General features: G+C 39.7%; 2 protein-coding genes across 5 annotated transcripts in view; one reads left to right on the top strand and one right to left on the bottom strand.

The window, feature by feature from the left end:
• Positions 1-1,939: 1,939 nt before the first annotated feature.
• On the top strand, positions 1,940-7,823 carry LOC144525681 (galactose-specific lectin nattectin-like). Of its 2 annotated transcripts, none has more exons than XM_078262725.1 (7): positions 1,940-1,995; positions 2,225-2,278; positions 3,115-3,177; positions 3,938-4,027; positions 4,399-4,533; positions 6,777-6,891; positions 6,988-7,823. In XM_078262725.1, the coding sequence occupies exons 3-7, from the start codon at positions 3,115-3,117 to the stop codon at positions 7,050-7,052; spliced, it is 468 nt and encodes a 155-aa protein (XP_078118851.1). In that variant the 5' UTR covers positions 1,940-1,995; positions 2,225-2,278; the 3' UTR covers positions 7,053-7,823. The 2 variants fall into 2 exon arrangements, with proteins under 2 accessions (XP_078118851.1, XP_078118852.1); XM_078262726.1 differs by having other exon boundaries at positions 1,964-1,995; positions 2,204-2,278.
• Positions 7,824-11,222: 3,399 nt separating this feature from the next.
• Positions 11,223-19,920, bottom strand: part of LOC144525674 (galactose-specific lectin nattectin-like) — a 62,226-nt gene continuing 53,528 nt past the window's right edge. The window contains exons 1-7 of one of the 3 annotated variants that reach the window (XM_078262706.1): positions 17,066-17,103; positions 16,781-16,834; positions 15,872-15,934; positions 15,022-15,111; positions 14,512-14,646; positions 12,153-12,267; positions 11,223-12,069 (exon numbers count right to left, since the gene is read on the bottom strand). In XM_078262706.1, coding sequence (XP_078118832.1) covers positions 11,993-12,069; positions 12,153-12,267; positions 14,512-14,646; positions 15,022-15,111; positions 15,872-15,934 — 480 coding nt within the window. In that variant the 5' untranslated portion in view covers positions 16,781-16,834; positions 17,066-17,103 and the 3' untranslated portion in view covers positions 11,223-11,992. Of the gene's footprint in view, positions 12,070-12,152; positions 12,268-14,511; positions 14,647-15,021; positions 15,112-15,871; positions 15,935-16,780; positions 16,835-17,065; positions 17,104-19,920 lie in introns of those variants that run through there. The other 2 variants (XM_078262708.1, XM_078262707.1) reach the window with 2 other exon arrangements.

Raw genomic sequence — 19,920 nt, 5'->3', positions numbered from 1 at the left:
CTTCGAAAGCACGGTAACGTTATATGGTGAAGCGAGACTGAAGAGAGGGAGCGCCCAGCGGCGTTAGAACAAAGCCATGAATCAGAGAAATAAAACATGATTTCGCCGTTTCATCACTAGAAATGCAACTGTAGCAAGCATTTTAATATCACTAGCGTTATCCACATTCATATTTAGACAAAACAAATGATATATTTAGCTACAAAAAGCCTGGAAGTCGGAAGTTATACCGGAAGTACAAAGAGACGTTGTTATGGAGAGCAGACCGGCTCGTTGCAAGAAGTTGCAAGTTTCAACTCGTCCCGTCATGAAGATTTGGTCTGAAATGGGCTTAAAACCTAGTTCAGACCGGCGAGAGTATAGTGATTGTCTGGGTCCGCTGACACAGGTAAGAGTGGTCGTGCAGTTTTTTAAAATTTTTTTTATTGTTATTATATTTTTGAACATACAGAACAGACAAACACAATTGAACAAGAACAACAACCCTCTCCCCCCCCCCCACCCTCTGCGGTCTCGAGGAAACAAAAAACAAAAACAGGAATCAGGAATCACACCTTGCCTAGTTGCTCTCCTCTAATTCTTGTATGCTGAGGTCATTAGGTCTGATATTTGTGCTGCTGCACCTTTCCATAGGTCTATAGTCGATGACTTGGCTTTGTTAATCCTTGCTGTAGAGAGCTCAAGCATAACTATGTCCAGAAAATACACCAACCACTGTTTTATACACCAGCCAGTGCTGAGCTATCATTTTCTTGGTAGCGTTTGAGCCAGCTAGCCAAACTTTCTTCTGTCTCCCAAGTAGGTGTAATTTAGAGTCATCATTACGTAACAAAACAATCGGGTCAGTAGGAATTCGACATCCTGTCACATCACGTATTATTGATGTTGTTTTATTCCAGAACTCATGAACCTGTTCACACTCCCAGACCATGTGCAGGAAAAATCTTTTTGTTTGTTCAGGTTGGCAGAACGTGCAATAGGTAGTAGGAATGGCTTTAGAGACATATCTCTTCTGAGGAGTCCAATATGTGTTGTGGTTGTGAATTTATAATAACTGTGCCATTAATGTGCAAAGCACTTTGTGGGAAAAGCGAGTGTTTTGCTGAAGATTCAAGGATTCTTCTGGAAATGCCAATCATTCCCTCCCAAGAGCCTCCCATATAAGAGACATGTGGCGTGTTGAAATCCCAGCTGCAACCCTGCTCACTGAGGTACCTCTGCAAGGTTTTCTCCATCCCAAGCTCCTTGCAAACTCCAACAAAGTTAGTTCCGCAATCAGATCTGAGCTGTTTTGCAGGGCCTCGGCGAAGAAGCACCTGTGAGCATTTATGCAGCTGGACGTGTCCACAGACTCAGTGATCTCCATTTGTACAGCTCCCAAACTCATGCAGCTTAACATGATGGCCCACCTCTTGCTCTCTGCCTGTGAACCCTATCTTGTCATGTGAACCAGGAATGTACTCTTCTCACTAAAGAGGTAAAGGTGGAGAAGCGTTGGAAGCGGTCAGAGGTAAGTACTGTTCTCCCAGGTAAGTAGCACAGGTTTGTACTTGTGGTCGGATATTCATGTTTGTCACCAGGTATGTTTTCACTGTAAATTGTATTGCTTTATATTGTTAAAGCCAATTGTTAATGCCCTTTTTGTAATCCCATTTGGGAGAGAAGCTTGAGCAGGCTGTTCTGATCAATAACGAGGTCATGTTTATTTGTGTTTGTCACCAGAGAGAATGTATATCATCATTAAGAGATCGTGTGTCACGGTGTGGTTAATAAAATAAACACAATGCAGAAGTCCACCGATTACACAGACATTGTTCATTGCATCCAGACACCGTCATAGACCACTGACCATGACTTTCACACCCTGTTAAATATTGGTTCAATATCAAGTCTGTACCTACAATCATGACTAAGACCACTCCCCTCTAAGGTATATAAGGGCCTGTGACTGTCTTTTCCCTCCAAACCAAACCAGACAGAACAAAGATTATTGATGTGAGTATAATGGAGGTTTTCACATTGTATTGTTATCATTATCACTAAAAGATTTGCCTGAAAGTTTGATATATTCTTTATGCTAGATTGCAGAGTTTATTCCTGTTGAGTAAATATAAAATTTAGTACAGATTGTGGATGCATTAATGATGTACATCAGGTGAAGTTTGACCTAATTTTTTATTATTGAGTGTTTAATGCTATTCAGATCTGTGACATTTTCTTTCAGTGACAGTCATCAGCTTGTTCTCCTCTGTGTCAGCCAATCACCACCTCAGCAAAGGTATTTATATTTCAATTTATTATCACAATTTCATCTATTTTTACTTTTAATAATAACTAATCCTATCTTTATTGTGAGGACATTTTGGGGGGATGGAATGAGTCCCGAGAATCGGCCCAGTGGGGGTGGTATTACATTCACTTTACCACATCGTTGTGACAAACAAAGAGAGCAGAGCCAGAAGGTAAAGCTCTCAATCTACCGGTCTGTTTCCTTTCCTACCCTCACCTATGGTCATAAAGGCTGGGTCATGACTGAAAGAACGAGATCAGAGGTACAAGTGACCGAAATGGGTTTCCTCAGGAAGGTGGCTGGCGTCTCCCTTAGAGATAGGGTGAGAAGCTCAGTCATCCATGAGGAACTCAGAGTAGAACCGCTACTCCTTGGTGTCTGGTATCGATGCCTTCTGGACACCTCCCTAGGGAGGTGTTCCAGGCAAGTCCAGCTGGGAGGAGGCCTCGGGGACGACCCAGGACTAGGTGGAGGGATTATATCTACAACCTGGCCTGGGAAGGCCTCGGGATCCCCCAGCTGGTTAATGTGGCTCGGGAAAGGGAAGATTGTGGTCCCCTGCTGGAGCTGCTGCCCCTGCGACCCGACCCCGGATAAGCGGATGCCGATGCAATCTATCAAATATAAACCATATATATATATATCATATATATATATATATATATATATACATATATATATATATATATATATATAATACACTTATAACTAGCAGGATACTTTACTTTGATAAATGGCTCATTAATGATCAATTTCAGTCATTCATTGTCTGACATTATTTCTTTGTCTGCAGTTTGTTGACTTTGTTTAACGTCTTTCCACAGATGGCATCAGTCTTTCCATTTGCCTTGTTGCTCTGTTTGTCCAGCGGACTGTTGACTGCATATGTAAGTACACTCTTAAGAAATGAATCACTAAAATAACAGAAAAAGATCTGGCAACTCATTAACCAGATTTTGTCCCGTCATTAAAAACACTTATTTGGTGTTTAGCTACAGTATAAATACATTTTCTGTTATTATAACAGATTTTAATAAACAGTTTTGAATCTTCTCTTTTGAGTAAATGTCGGCCCTGTTCAGCAGATGTTATTGCACAAATAGATACAAATGCTCGTATGATCATACTAATTACTCATGTTTTTTTAAATTCCTGGTTGTGCTGTTTGCAGCACATCAAAGTCAACTGCAAATAGTTCATTGTTAAAAATGCTGCTGATAAGTCTCAGTTTTCTATTTTCATCAATAATAGTTGCACTTCATAAATGTGCATTAAAAATTGTGAGCTGCTAAAACCTGTGCAACAGGGACCGTATTTGTATAAAAATCTAAAGCTGCTCTTAACTGCCTGAGTTAGATGGTGATTAACACTAAACAGTAGAAAATCAGTCCTGTCTCTCCAACCATTAATGCTATTGGCTGTTAAAGTCTTGTATAACGTATAATAAATTGACAATTTTGTGATCATAGTGTTGTGAAAATAAAACCTGCTGCCCAGGTCAGAACAGTATTGACTTGTTGGGTTGCTCTGATTGTAGTCTTGCATTGCCTGCTCTATCTCAACAGCGCTGCGGAGGAACTATGCCGTAAATGAACAGTTGACCGATATAGAGTAGTCTGATTGTTTTTGGCTTGTTTGTTCATACAGGGTGCAGCTTCCTGTCCTCCTGGTTGGACTCAGTTCGGCTCTCGCTGTTTTGCTTTCTACATCCAGACAAAGACCTGGATCGATGCAGAGGTACAGTAGTTCAATCTATCATAACACATGTATACTAAATACCAATGTACTCTAATACTTTACTGCAGTAAAACTACTAATACCACATAATTAGAAAAAAGATCATACATGCCCATGACATGAACACCCGTTAATACCAATGATACTTACATACTTTTTCTTAAGTAACATTTTTAATGCGGGACTTTTACTGTAACAGAGTATTTTTACAGTGTGGTATTAGCACTTTTACTGCAGTAAAGGATCTGAATACTTTTTCCACACCATTGATTAAAACTATTAAAATGTACCCTGTGACTGTAAAACTGTTAATAATGTGATTATGTTTTGATTTTCTTGACATTTTAAACTGATGATATTGTCTCCATTAGACCTTCTGCCAGATCGCTGGTGGGAATCTGGCTTCCATCCAATCAGCTGAGGAACATGCATTCCTCAAAGACTTCATTAACCAAGTGACCGGTACACAGAGAACGTCCTGGATCGGAGGCTTTGACGCAGTGAAGGTAAGACTTTTATCATCACACAGGAAGTGATGTCGCTCATCTCTCAGCATGTTCTTATGAACCACTCGTACATATAGCTGTGAAAAGTAAATCACTGTAATCTATATGTATTTCACATATTTATTACTGTCAGCAGCACATTGACTGCTGCTGTATGAGAGCGTGAAGAGCCTCGTAAGGAGGAGGTCAGGGGGATGTTTGGCTCCTAAAACCCAGGAATTTCAAGCCGGGTAGCAGAGTTCATGTCCTGAAGAAGTTAAGAATAAAAACAAAAGACTTTCACCCAGGAAACAGGTGTTCATGTACTGGAGTGTTTTAATCCAACCACGGTTTTTTTTTTCCAATCTTAACTAGTCGTTTTGGTGTCTAAACATACAGTGGTGTGAAAAAGTGTTTGCCCCCTTCCTCATTTCCTGTTCCTTTGCATGTTTGTCACACTTAAGTGTTTCGGAACATCAAACCAATTTAAACAAAAGTCAAGGACAACACAAGTAAACACAAAATGCAATTTGTAAATGAAGGTGTTAATTATTAAAGGTGAAAAAAAATCCAAACCATCATGGCCCTGTGTGAAAAAGTGATTGCCCCCCTAAACCTAATAACTGGTTGGGCCACCCTTAGCAGCAACAACTGCAACCAAGCGTTTGCGATAACGTGCAATGAGGCTTTTACAGCGTCCTGGAGGAATTTTTGGCCCACTCATCTTTGCAGAATTGTCCTAATTCAGTTACATTAGAGGGTTTTCGAGCATGAACGGCCTTTTTTAAGGTCATACCACAACATCTCAATAGGATTCAGGTCAGGACTTTGGCTAGGCCACTCCAAAGTCTTCATTTTGTTTTTTCTTCAGCCATTCGGTGGTGGACTTGCTGGTGTGTTTAGGATCATTGTCCTGCTGCAGAACCCAAGTTCGTTTCAGCTTGAGTACACGAACAGATGGTCGGACATTCTCCTTCAGGATCTCTTGGTAGACAGCAGAATTCATAGTTCCTTTTATCACGGCAAGTCTTCCAGGTCCTGAAGCAGCAAAACAGCCCCAGACCATCACACTACCACCACCATATTTTACAGTTGGTATAATGTTCTTTTTATGAAATGCAGTGTTCCTTCTACGCCAGATATACTTGGACACACACCTTCCAAAGAGTTCCACTTTTGTCTCATCGGTCCACAGAATGTTGTCCCAAAAGTCTTGGGGATCATCAAGATGTGTTCTGGAGAAATTGAGACGAGCTTTGATGTTCTTTTTGCTCAGCAGTGGTTTTCTCCTTGGAACTCTGCCATGCAGGCCATTTTTGCCCAGTCTTTTCCTGATGGTGGAGGCATGAACGCTGACCTTAACTGAGGCAAGTGAGGCCTGCAGTTCTTTGGACGTTGTTGTGGGGTCTTTTGTGACCTCTTGGATGAGTCGTCGCTGCGCTCTTGGGGTAATTTTGGGCGGCCGGCCACTCCTGGGAAGGTTCACCACTGTTCCATGTCTTCGCCATTTGTGGATAATGGCTCTCACTGTGGTTCGCTGGATTCCCAAAGCTTTGGAAATGGCTTTATAACCCTTTCCAGACTGATAGATCTCAATTACTTTCTTTCTCAATTGTTCCTGAATTTCTTTGGGACTCGGCATGATGTGTAGCTTTTAAGGATCTTCTGGTGGACCTTACTGTGTCAAGCAGCTCCTATTTAAGTGATGCCTTGATTGTGAACAGGTGTGGCAATAATCAGGCCTGGGTGTGGCTAGAGAAATTGAACTCAGGTGTGGACAACCACAGTTATAGTATGTTTTAACAAGGGGGGCAATCACTTTTTTCACACAGGGCCATGATGGTTTGGATTTTTTTTCTCCTTTAATAATAAACACTTTCATTTACAAATTGCATTTTGTGTTTACTTGTGTTGTCCTTGACTTTTGTTTAAATTGGTTTGATGTTCCGAAACACTTAAGTGTGACAAAACATGCAAAGGAACAGGAAATGAGGAAGGGGGGCAAACACTTTTTCACACCACTGTAACTGTCGTCGCTGCATGACGCACAGTACCCGGCTCACTGTCACCTTTTCTCAGCTAAATTTAACTGTCATGTGATCGGCAGGCGGTGCATACGTTTTCATCTTACAAACCCGTTCCTGAGAATGCGTTGAGTCTCATGAGTTATTGTAGAAAATAAGAAGTCTTTTGGACGCAATGAGTATTACAACAACAAGAACTCTTGATTTCACTTTGACTTTAAACCAATCTTTCTCCTCCAGGAGGGTACGTGGATGTGGACTGATGGATCCAAATTCAACTACAAAAGCTGGAATGCGGGAGAGCCTAACAACTGTTGTGGAGGGGAGAACTGTCTTACAATGAACTGGGTTGGAGGTAAAAAAAACATTTAAAACATCTTGTCGTATGTTGCACTTTTAAATATACAAGTTAAATGTAATCGGTTACATTGGTTGTAAACTCTCTCTACAGCAAACTGGAACGACTGGGTTTGTACCAACCAGGCTGCTTTCGTGTGCTCCAAGAACAGCGTGTAACTCTAACACGCCATCATGATGCCTCTACAGCCCATCTATAATCTCTATCATTGATTCACTTTCAGTTTGTTCAGCAGACAGAGACAGCTCTCTGCTGACAGATGACTCACTTTCACTTGTTTATTCTCTGAAGAGTTAGGGAACAGTTCACATTTGGGTTTAAAGTTAGACAGAAACTGGCTCACTGAGCTGGACAAAAACAAATCAGTAATTGGACTTTTAATCTACAGTAAATAACACAAAATGAAATACAGAAAACATTTGAATACTGGCACATCTTTTCCATTTTAGTTTACTGAATATTATCTGTTATAAACAGCGCCCACTCATCTGATAAAATATTAACACACTAATTACATTTCTCTCTGAGAGTTATTGTTCAGATCAATACAACTCTCATGTGTGAACACTAAATATGAAGTTCCCTCGAGCAGACGTTAGCTTAGCTTAGCACAAAGACTGGAAACAGCTAGCCTGACTCCGTCCAAAGGTAAACCTACCAGACATGAGTGGTGATGATCTTTTTTATCCAAAATGTCCAGATAGAAAATAAAAGTGTATATTTTGTCGGACCTTTCTGTGATACAAGAGGAGAATGAAACTGTAATAACACGTCATAATAACTATTAATTATTCATATAGTCCACTGGTTTAATGAACTGGTTACTTTTTATTCTTAAAACTGATGTGTTGTGTTCTTTATTCATCTGATTTCCTTTATTATATAATCAACTAAGCATTCAAAAATAAAAGACATATTGTCACAAAAACCGTGTCTGGTCCTGTTGTTGTTTTCTAAAAGGAACAAATCATTAATATCTACCCTGGGGACTTAAACTCACAACCTTTGGGTCTAAAGAGCTGATCTCAGTGAGGTATTGGCCAGGTGATGAGACAGGTGGCTTCATGACATCAAATAGACAATGTGCAGGACTGCTCCAAAATGTTGATGTTGAAATACTGTCACTAATTTCACTTTTGTCTGTTATTTATTTTATGAAGTCGACCCAGGTCAATGGAACTGCAAAGCAAATGCAGGATTTATTTATATATATATATTCATTTGTTTAAGGTAAGTTATGTTGGAACCCTTCATTTTTGAATGAAATGTATTCTATATTTCCAGTACTGGAACACATTTTTATCCTCAGCCATATAGTATCAACTCTCAGACAGCTTGAGGCAATCAAAGGTATCAGAATAGCATCTAACTTTACTGAACGGCTGTGGCTGGAAATGGCAAAAGAAGACATTGTGCACATGAAAACCATGCAAAGGAACTACATTAATATTATTCAACATATGGCCTAGCCTCTTACAGAACATATTCACATTTAACTCCCAATGTAATCATGAACATTTTCACAGTTAACTGTAATTTAATGAAACATTATTTTCCCCAGTAACTGTAACAGATTACATTTACCTTTATTAACTCCGTTACATGTAACTTAGTTACTCCCCAACAGTGTTTAAAAGCCAACAAACAGACGGTGATGTGTTAGCTCAGGGTGTCCAGCAGAGGGCAGACATGTTGTTTTATAGATCCAGCTGCTGAACCTCTGGATCTGATGATGTTTCTGACTCTCAGTCAAGGGTGTAGGTTTGGTTTCAACATTGATGGGGGGGGGACATTATACCTGGGGGGTCTGGGGGTCGTCCCTCATAAAATATTGTCCGTCAAACTCTTCATTTCCTGCATTCAGGTGAACTTTGATGTATGGTGCAAATGTCTTTATTAATGTAAAGGAAATTATTATTCTCCTTTATTGATCAAAACTTTCTTCATATTCAAAACATCACACGTGTTTCAGGATGTTATTTTTGAGGAATCATGTCCATCTCAACAGCTAATCTGTTAGAGAATGAGACCTTGTTAAAGCCAGAAGCTCCAAAGTTTAAATCTACATAAATCTATCTTTATTTTTTACTTTCTGTTCTTTAACTCTCCGATGCTGCAAAGTAGAAACAGTTATTGTTTTATGTACATGTTTTGAGCCCCCTCAACGGTTATTTTTTACCTCTTTTAGGGAGTGGGTTCTTTCATATTTTTTGAGGGAGACAAATCTACATATTCTAAACATTGGGGGGGACATACCCCTGCTTCCCCCTGAAATCTACACCTATGTTCTCAGTGGATCAACTCTGTCACATGGCCCACAGCTGGAGACCTCTGATGATCAATAAAACATTATCATCATTATTTATTCATCTTTGTCACACACAGAAACACTTTAAAGGTAAATCTCAGACTGAACCGATGGCGTGACGATGCTCCGAAAACAAGATTATTGTTTTGTGGCTGTCTTTGTATTTTTGTCATTTTGAGTTTGAGGTTATTTTTTTCTAGTTTCCTTTGTCTGTGTTGTATTGACTTACTTTGTTCTATTTATTACATTTTTATGCACACTGATGAAGTCCTTCTGAACAGATTTTCATAGTACAATGACAATAAACATCTATCTATCTCTATATGCAAGTTGATATCGCAATGACGATATAAAAAAAACGATGTATTGTGCAGCCATATTAATCTTAAGACACAAAAAAGAGCTCAAAGAGACAGAAACAATCATGAAGACACAACACAACAGCAAAGAGACACAAAATAACCTCAAACTCAAAATGACAAAAATACAAAGACAGCCACAAAACAATAATCTTGTTTTCGGAGCATCGTCACGCCATCGGTTCAGTCTGAGATTTACCTTTAAAGTGTTTCTGTGTGTGACAAAGATGAATAAATAATGATGATAATGTTTTATTGATCATCAGAGGTCTCCAGCTGTGGGCCATGTGACAGAGTTGATCCACTGAGAACATAGGTGTAGATTTCAGGGGGAAGCAGGGGTATGTCCCCCCCAATGTTTAGAATATGTAGATTTGTCTCCCTCAAAAAATATGAAAGAACCCACTCCCTAAAAGAGGTAAAAAATAACCGTTGAGGGGGCTCAAAACATGTACATAAAACAATAACTGTGTCTACTTTGCAGCATCGGGGAGTTAAAGAACATGAAGTAAAAAATAAAGATAGATTTATGTAGATTTAAACTTTGGAGCTTCTGGCTTTAACAAGGTCTCATTCTCTAACAGATTAGCTGTTGAGATGGACATAATTCCTAAAAAAAAAAAACACATCCTGAAACACGTGTGATGTTTTGAATATGAAGAAAGTTTTGATCAATAAAGGAGAATAATAATTTCCTTTACATTAATAAAGACATTTGCACCATACATCAAAGTTCACCTGAATGCAGGAAATGAAGAGTTTGACGGACAATATTTTATGAGGGACGACCCCCAGACCCCCCAGGTATAATGTCCCCCCCCCATCAATGTTGAAACCAAACCTACACCCTTGACTGAGAGTAAGAAACATCATCAGATCCAGAGGTTCAGCAGCTGGATCTATAAAACAACATGTCTGCCCTCTGCTGGACACCCTGAGCTAACACATCACCGTCTTGTCTGTTGGCTTTTAAACACTGTTGGGGAGTAACTAGTTACATGTAACGGAGTTAATAAAGGTAAATGTAATCTGTTACAGTTACTGGGAAAATAATGTTTCATTAAATTACAGTTAACTGTGAAAATGTTCATGATTACATTGGGAGTTAGATGTGAATATGTTCTGTAAGAGGCTAGGCCATATGTTGAATAATATTAATGTAGTTCCTTTGCATGGTTTTCATGTGCACAATGTCTTCTTTTGCCATTTCCAGCCACAGCCGTTCAGTAAAGTTTGATGCTATTCTGATACCTTTGATTGCCTCAAGCTGTCTGAGAGTTGATACTATATGGCTGAGGATAAAAATGTGTTCCAGTACTGGAAATATAGAATACATTTCATTCAAAAAAGAAGGGTTCCAACATAAAAAATGAATATATATATATAAATAAATCCTGCATTTGCTTTGCAGTTCCATTGACTTGGGTCAACTTAATAAAATAAATGACATACCAAAGTGAAATTAGTGACAGTATTTCAACATCAACATTTTGGAGCAGTCCTGCACATTGTCTATTTGATGTCATGAAGCCACCTGTCTCATCACCTGACCAATACCTCACTGAGATCAGCTCTTTAGACCCAAAGGTTGTGAGTTGAAGTCCCCAGGGTAGATATTAATGATTTGTTCCTTTTAGAAAACAACAACAGGACCAGACACGTTTTTTGTGACAATATGTCTTTTATTTTTGAATGCTTAGTTGATTATATAATAAAGGAAATCAGATGAATAAACAACACAACACATCAGTTTTAAGAATAAAAAGTAACCAGTTCATTAAACCAGTGGACTATATGAATAATTAATAGTTATTATGACGTGTTATTACAGTTTCATTCTGCTCTTCTATCACAGAAAGGTCCGACAAAATATACACTTTTATTTTCTATCTGGACATTTTGGATAAAAAGATCATCACCACTCATGTCTGGTAGGTTTACCTTTGGACGGAGTCAGGCTAGCTGTTTCCAGTCTTTGTGCTAAGCTAAGCTAACGTCTGCTCGAGGGAACTTCATATTTAGTGTTCACACATGAGAGTTGTATTGATCTGAACAATAACTCTCAGAGAGAAATGTAATTAGTGTGTTAATATTTTATCAGATGAGTGGGCGCTGTTTATAACAGATAATATTCAGTAAACTAAAATGGAAAAGATGTGCGAGTATTCAAATGTTTTCTGTATTTCATTTTGTGTTATTTACTGTAGATTAAAAGTCCAATTACTGATTTGTTTTTGTCCAGCTCAGTGAGCCAGTTTCTGTCTAACTTTAAACCCAAATGTGAACTGTTCCCTAACTCTTCAGATAATCAACAAGTGAAAGTGAGTCATCTGTCAGCAGAGAGCTGTTTCTGTCTGCTGAACAAACTGAAAGTGAATCAATGATAGAGATTATAGATGAGCTGTAGAGGCATCATGATGGCGTGTTAGAGTTACACGCTGTTCTTGGAGCACACGAAAGCAGCCTGGTTGGTACAAACCCAGTCGTTCCAGTTTGCTGTAGAGAGAGCTTACAACCAATTAACTGATTACATTTAACTTGTATATTTAAAAGTGCAACATACGACAAGATGTTTTAAATGTTTTTTTTACCTGCAACCCAGTTCATTGTAAGACAGTTCTCCCCTCCACAACAGTTGTTAGGCTCTCCCGCATTCCAGCTTTTGTAGTTGAATTTGGATCCATCAGTCCACATCCACGTACCCTCCTGGAGGAGAAAGATTGGTTTAAAGTCAAAGTGAAATCAAGAGTTCTTGTTGTTGTAATACTCATTGCGTCCAAAAGACTTCTTATTTTCTACAACAACTCATGAGACTCAATGCATTCTCAGGAACGGGGTTTGTAAGATGAAAACGTATGCACCGCCTGCCGATCACATGACAGTTAAATTTAGCTGAGAAAAGGTGACAGTGAGCCGGGTACTGTGCGTCATGCAGCGACGACAGTTACAGTGGTGTGAAAAAGTGTTTGCCCCCCTTCCTCATTTCCTGTTCCTTTGCATGTTTTGTCACACTTAAGTGTTTCGGAACATCAAACCAATTTAAACAAAAGTCAAGGACAACACAAGTAAACACAAAATGCAATTTGTAAATGAAAGTGTTTATTATTAAAGGAGAAAAAAAATCCAAACCATCATGGCCCTGTGTGAAAAAAAGTGATTGCCCCCCCTTGTTAAAACATACTATAACTGTGGTTGTCCACACCTGAGTTCAATTTCTCTAGCCACACCCAGGCCTGATTATTGCCACACCTGTTCACAATCAAGGCATCACTTAAATAGGAGCTGCTTGACACAGTAAGGTCCACCAGAAGATCCTTAAAAGCTACACATCATGCCGAGTCCCAAAGAAATTCAGGAACAATTGAGAAAGAAAGTAATTGAGATCTATCAGTCTGGAAAGGGTTATAAAGCCATTTCCAAAGCTTTGGGAATCCAGCGAACCACAGTGAGAGCCATTATCCACAAATGGCGAAGACATGGAACAGTGGTGAACCTTCCCAGGAGTGGCCGGCCGCCCAAAATTACCCCAAGAGCGCAGCGACGACTCATCCAAGAGGTCACAAAAGACCCCACAACAACGTCCAAAGAACTGCAGGCCTCACTTGCCTCAGTTAAGGTCAGCGCTCATGCCTCCACCATCAGGAAAAGACTGGGCAAAAAATGGCCTGCATGGCAGAGTTCCAAGGAGAAAACCACTGCTGAGCAAAAAGAACATCAAAGCTCGTCTCAATTTCTCCAGAACACATCTTGATGATCCCCAAGACTTTTGGGACAACATTCTGTGGACCGATGAGACAAAAGTGGAACTCTTTGGAAGGTGTGTGTCCAAGTATATCTGGCGTAGAAGGAACACTGCATTTCATAAAAAGAACATTATACCAACTGTAAAATATGGTGGTGGTAGTGTGATGGTCTGGGGCTGTTTTGCTGCTTCAGGACCTGGAAGACTTGCCGTGATAAAAGGAACTATGAATTCTGCTGTCTACCAAGAGATCCTGAAGGAGAATGTCCGACCATCTGTTCGTGTACTCAAGCTGAAACGAACTTGGGTTCTGCAGCAGGACAATGATCCTAAACACACCAGCAAGTCCACCACCGAATGGCTGAAGAAAAACAAAATGAAGACTTTGGAGTGGCCTAGCCAAAGTCCTGACCTGAATCCTATTGAGATGTTGTGGTATGACCTTAAAAAGGCCGTTCATGCTCGAAAACCCTCTAATGTAACTGAATTAGGACAATTCTGCAAAGATGAGTGGGCCAAAAATTCCTCCAGGACGCTGTAAAAGCCTCATTGCACGTTATCGCAAACGCTTGGTTGCAGTTGTTGCTGCTAAGGGTGGCCCAACCAGTTATTAGGTTTAGGGGGGCAATCACTTTTTCACACAGGGCCATGATGGTTTGGATTTTTTTTTCACCTTTAATAATTAACACCTTCATTTACAAATTGCATTTTGTGTTTACTTGTGTTGTCCTTGACTTTTGTTTAAATTGGTTTGATGTTCCGAAACACTTAAGTGTGACAAACATGCAAAGGAACAGGAAATGAGGAAGGGGGGCAAACACTTTTTCACACCACTGTATGTTTAGACACCAAAACGACTAGTTAAGATTGGAAAAAAAAACGTGGTTGGATTAAAACACTCCAGGACATGAACACCTGTTTCCTGGGTGAAAGTCTTTTGTTTTCTTCTTAACTTCTTCAGGACGTGAACTCTGCTACCCGGCTTGAAATTCCTGGGTTTTAGGAGCCAAACATCCCCCTGACCTCCTCCTTACGAGGCTCTTCACGCTCTCATACAGCAGCAGTCAATGTGCTGCTGACAGTAATAAATATGTGAAATACATATAGATTACAGTGATTTACTTTTCACAGCTATATGTACGAGTGGTTCATAAGAACATGCTGAGAGATGAGCGACATCACTTCCTGTGTGATGATAAAAGTCTTACCTTCACTGCGTCAAAGCCTCCGATCCAGGACGTTCTCTGTGTACCGGTCACTTGGTTAATGAAGTCTTTGAGGAATGCATGTTCCTCAGCTGATTGGATGGAAGCCAGATTCCCACCAGCGATCTGGCAGAAGGTCTAATGGAGACAATATCATCAGTTTAAAATGTCAAGAAAAATCAAAACATAATCACATTATTAACAGTTTTACAGTCACAGGGTACATTTTAATAGTTTTAATCAATGGTGTGGAAAAAAGTATTCAGATCCTTTACTGCAGTAAAAGTGCTAATACCACACTGTAAAAAATACTCTGTTACAGTAAAAGTCCCGCATTAAAAAATGTTACTTAAGAAAAAGTATGTAAGTATCATTGGTATTAACGGGTGTTCATGTCATGGGCATGTATGATCTTTTTTCTAATTATGTGGTATTAGTAGTTTTACTGCAGTAAAGTATTAAAGTACATTGGTATTTAGTATACATGTGTTATGATAGATGGAACTGCTGTACCTCTGCATCACTCCAGGTCTTTGTCTGGATGTAGAAAGCAAAACAGCGAGAGCCGAACTGAGTCCAACCAGGAGGACAGGAAGCTGCACCCTGTATGAACAAACACGTCAAAAACATTCAGACTAGTCTATATCGGTCAACTGATCATTTACGGCATAGTTCCTCCGCAGCGCTGTTGAGATAGAGCAGGCAATGCAAGACTACAATCAGAGCAACCCAACAAGTCAATACTGTTCTGACCTGGGCAGCAGGTTTTATTTTCACAACACTATGATCACAAAATTGTCAATTTATTATACGTTATACAAGACTTTAACAGCCAATAGCATTAATGGTTGGAGAGACAGGACTGATTTTCTACTGTTTAGTGTTAATCACCATCTAACTCAGGCAGTTAAGAGCAGCTTTAGATTTTTATACAAATACGGTCCCTGTTGCACAGGTTTTAGCAGCTCACAATTTTTAATGCACATTTATGAAGTGCAACTATTATTGATGAAAATAGAAAACTGAGACTTATCAGCAGCATTTTTAACAATGAACTATTTGCAGTTGACTTTGATGTGCTGCAAACAGCACAACCAGGAATTTAAAAAAACATGAGTAATTAGTATCATCATACGAGCATTTGTATCTATATGTGCAATAACATCTGCTGAACAGGGCCGACATTTACTCAAAAGAGAAGATTGAAAACTGTTTATTAAACTCTGTTATAATAACAGAAAATGTATTTATACTGTAGCTAAACACCAAATAATTGTTTTTAATGACGGGACAAAATCTGGTTAATGAGTTGCCAGATCTTTTTCTGTTATTTTAGTGATTCATTTCTTAAGAGTGTACTTACATATGCAGTCAACAGTCCGCTGGACAAACAGAGCAACAAGGCAAATGGAAAGACTGATGCCATCTGTGGAAAGACGTTAAACAAAGTCAACAAACTGCAGACAAAGAAATAATGTCAGACAATGAATGACTGAAATTGATCATTAATGAGCCATTTATCAAAGTAAAGTATCCTGCTAGTTATAAGTGTATTATATGATATATATATATATATATATATATATATATATATATATATATATATATATATATATATATATATATGGTTTATATTTGATAGATTGCATCGGCATCCGCTTATCCGGGGTCGGGTCGCAGGGGCAGCAGCTCCAGCAGGGGACCACAATCTTCCCTTTCCCGAGCCACATTAACCAGCTGGGGGATCCCGAGGCCTTCCCAGGCCAGGTTGTAGATATAATCCCTCCACCTAGTCCTGGGTCTTCCCCGAGGCCTCCTCCCAGCTGGACTTGCCTGGAACACCTCCCTAGGGAGGTGTCCAGAAGGCATCGATACCAGACACCAAGGAGTAGCGGTTCTACTCTGAGTTCCTCATGGATGACTGAGCTTCTCACCCTATCTCTAAGGGAGACGCCAGCCACCCTTCCTGAGGAAACCCATTTCGGTCACTTGTACCTCTGATCTCGTTCTTTCAGTCATGACCCAGCCTTTATGACCATAGGTGAGGGTAGGGAAAGGAAACAGACCCAGTAGATTGAGAGCTTTACCTTCTGGCTCTGCTCTCTTTGTTTGTCACAACGATGTGGTAAAGTGAATGTAATACCACCCCCACTGGGCCGATTCTCGGGACTCATTCCATCCCCCCAAAAATGTCCTCACAATAAAGATAGGATTAGTTATTATTAAAAGTAAAAATAGATGAAATTGTGATAATAAATTGAAATATAAATACCTTTGCTGAGATGGTGATTGGCTGACACAGAGGAGAACAAGCTGATGACTGTCACTGAAAGAAAATGTCACAGATCTGAATAGCATTAAACACTCAATAATAACAAATTAGGTTAAACTTCACCTGATTTACATCATTAATGCATCCACAATCTGCACTTAATTTTATCTTTACTCAACAGGAATAAACTCTGCAATCTAGCATAAACAAAATATATCAAACTTTCAGGCAAATCTTTTAGTGATAATGATAACAATACAATGTGAAAACCTCCATTATACTCACATCAATAATCTTTTTTCTGTCTGGTTTGGTTTGGAGGGAAAAGAAAGTCACTTATATACCTTAGAAAGGGGAGTGGTCTTAGCCATGATTGACCGTTCATGTAATGATGCAGGTAAAGACTTGATATTGAACCAATATTTAACAGGGTGTAAAAGTTAAGGTCAGTGGTCTATGACGGTGTCTGGATGCAATGAACAATGTGTGTTTAACATGTGGACTTCTGCGTTGTGTTTATTTTATTAACCACACCGTGACACAGGATCTCTTAATGATGATATCCATCTATTCTCTCTGGTGACAAGCACGAACAAACAGGACCTCGTTATTAATCAGAAAAGCCTGCCATCTCTCTATCTCTCTCAGCAGCTTCTCTCCCAAACAGGATTACAAAAAGGGCATTACAAATTGGCTTTAACAATACAAAGCAATACGATATACAGTGAAAACATACCTGGTGACAAACATGAATATCCAACCACAAGTACAAACCTGTGCTACTTACTTGGGAGAACAGTACTTACCTCTGACTGCTTCCAATGCTTCTCCACCTTTACCTCTTTAGTGAGAAGAGTACATTCCTGGTTCACATGACAAGATAGGGTTCACAGGCAGAGAGCAAGAGGTGGGCCATCATGTTAAGCTGCATGAGTTTCGGGAGCTGTACAAATGGAGATCACTGAGTCTGTGGACACGTCCCAGCTGCATAAATGCTCACAGGTGCTTCTTCGCCGAGGCCCTGCAAAACAGCTCAGATCTGATTATGAACTAACTTTGTTGGAGTTTGCAAGGAGCTTGGGATGGAGAAAACCTTGCAGAGGTACCTCAGTGAGCAGGGTTGCAGCTGGGATTTCAACACGCCACATGTCTCTTATATGGGAGGCTCTTGGGAGGGAATGATTGGCATTTCCAGAAGAATCCTTGAATCTTCAGCAAAACACTCGCTTTTCCCACAAAGTGCTTTGCACATTAATGGCACAGTTATTATAAATTCACAACCACAACACATATTGGACTCCTCAGAAGAGATATGTCTCTAAAGCCATTCCTACTACCTATTGCACGTTCTGCCAACCTGAACAAACAAAAAGATTTTTTCCTGCACATGGTCTGGGAGTGTGAACAGGTTCATGAGTTCTGGAATAAAACAACATCAATAATACGTGATGTGACAGGATGTCGAATTCCTACTGACCCGATTGTTTTGTTACGTAATGATGACTCTAAATTACACCTACTTGGGAGACAGAAGAAAGTTTGGCTAGCTGGCTCAAACGCTACCAAGAAAATGATAGCTCAGCACTGGCTGGTGTATAAAACAGTGGTTGGTGTATTTTCTGGACATAGTTATGCTTGAGCTCTCTACAGCAAGGATTAACAAAGCCAAGTCATCGACTATAGACCTATGGAAAGGTGCAGCAGCACAAATATCAGACCTAATGACCTCAGCATACAAGAATTAGAGGAGAGCGACTAGGCAAGGTATGATTCCTGATTCCTGTTTTTGTTTTTTTGTTTCCTCGAGACCGCAGAGGGTGGGGGGGAGAGGGTTGTTGTTCTTGTTCAATTGTGTTTGTCTGTTCTGTATGTTCAAAAATATAATAACAATAAAAAAATAAAAAACTGCACGACCACTCTTACCTGTGTCAGCGGACCCAGACAATCACTATACTCTCGCCGGTCTGAACTAGGTTTTAAGCCCATTTCAGACCAAATCTTCATGACGGGACGAGTTGAAACTTGCAACGAGCCGGTCTGCTCTCCATAACAACGTCTCTTTGTACTTCCGGTATAACTTCCGACTTCCAGGCTTTTTGTAGCTAAATATATCATTTGTTTTGTCTAAATATGAATGTGGATAACGCTAGTGATATTAAAATGCTTGCAACAGTTACATTTCTAGTGATGAAACGGCGAAAACACGTTTTATTTCTCTGATTCATGGTTTTGTTCTAACACTTTATTCTTCAGTCTCGCTTCACCATATAACGTTATTGTGCTTTCGAAGGGTCGTTGAGGCTTCGTCTAATCCTCTGCCATTTCGACCAGCTGTTTGTAACACAAAATAAAATGGATTATTGATCATTTTATTTCTATAGTTTATAGCTGACTTTTCCAGCTGACTTCTCTATTGGCTGTACAGTACACAGGGACAAGGAAGCAGGTTCTGAGTCATCACAATTCTCACATAGAACTTGGGCAACAAGTTTTTTTTTTAAAGAATTTTTTTGGGGGCTTTTCCGCCTTTATTTATTTGACAGGACAGCTAGGTAAGAGGGGGAGAGAGAGAGAGAGAGAGAGAGAGAGAGAGAGAGAGAGAGAAGACATGCAGGAAATCGTCACATGATTCAAACCCTGGACCTCTGCGTCAATGCATAAACCTCCAAGTATATGTGCGCCTGCTCTACCCACTGACCCAACCTAGCCACAAAAAAAAGAAGGTTTTATTATTAATGAAATTTCTATGCTGAACATCACCAGAAGATGGCTGATGAAAGGATTTTTTAAAACATGTTCATAGAGACGTACATGTTGGTTTGCTGATGAATCTGGAGGAATTTCCAGTTCATGAATGATGTAAATTGAGACAGTGGTACCCAGGTCTCATTCAGGCCAGTGACCAACATAACCTCATAACCTCTCCAGGCAGAGGAATACTTCAACTTTTGTGCCTCCATAGATGACGAGAGATGTAGCAGCTGTACGATAAGACTGAGCTGTTCACCCTGCCAAGGCCATGGAGAAAAGTAAACTCGACACAATTTGTATGTAATGAGATATCTGGGCACAGGCAATATCTTTGTTTACTTTGAAGGTTTAACTAAACTTAACACCATCCATTTGGATGTTTAAATACA

Source organism: Sander vitreus, chromosome 11 (genome assembly GCF_031162955.1).
Source record: "Sander vitreus isolate 19-12246 chromosome 11, sanVit1, whole genome shotgun sequence".
Lineage (NCBI taxonomy): Eukaryota > Metazoa > Chordata > Actinopteri > Perciformes > Percidae > Sander > Sander vitreus.
Note: the sequence above shows the minus strand (reverse complement) of the source record. Positions and strands in the feature narration are given on the sequence as shown.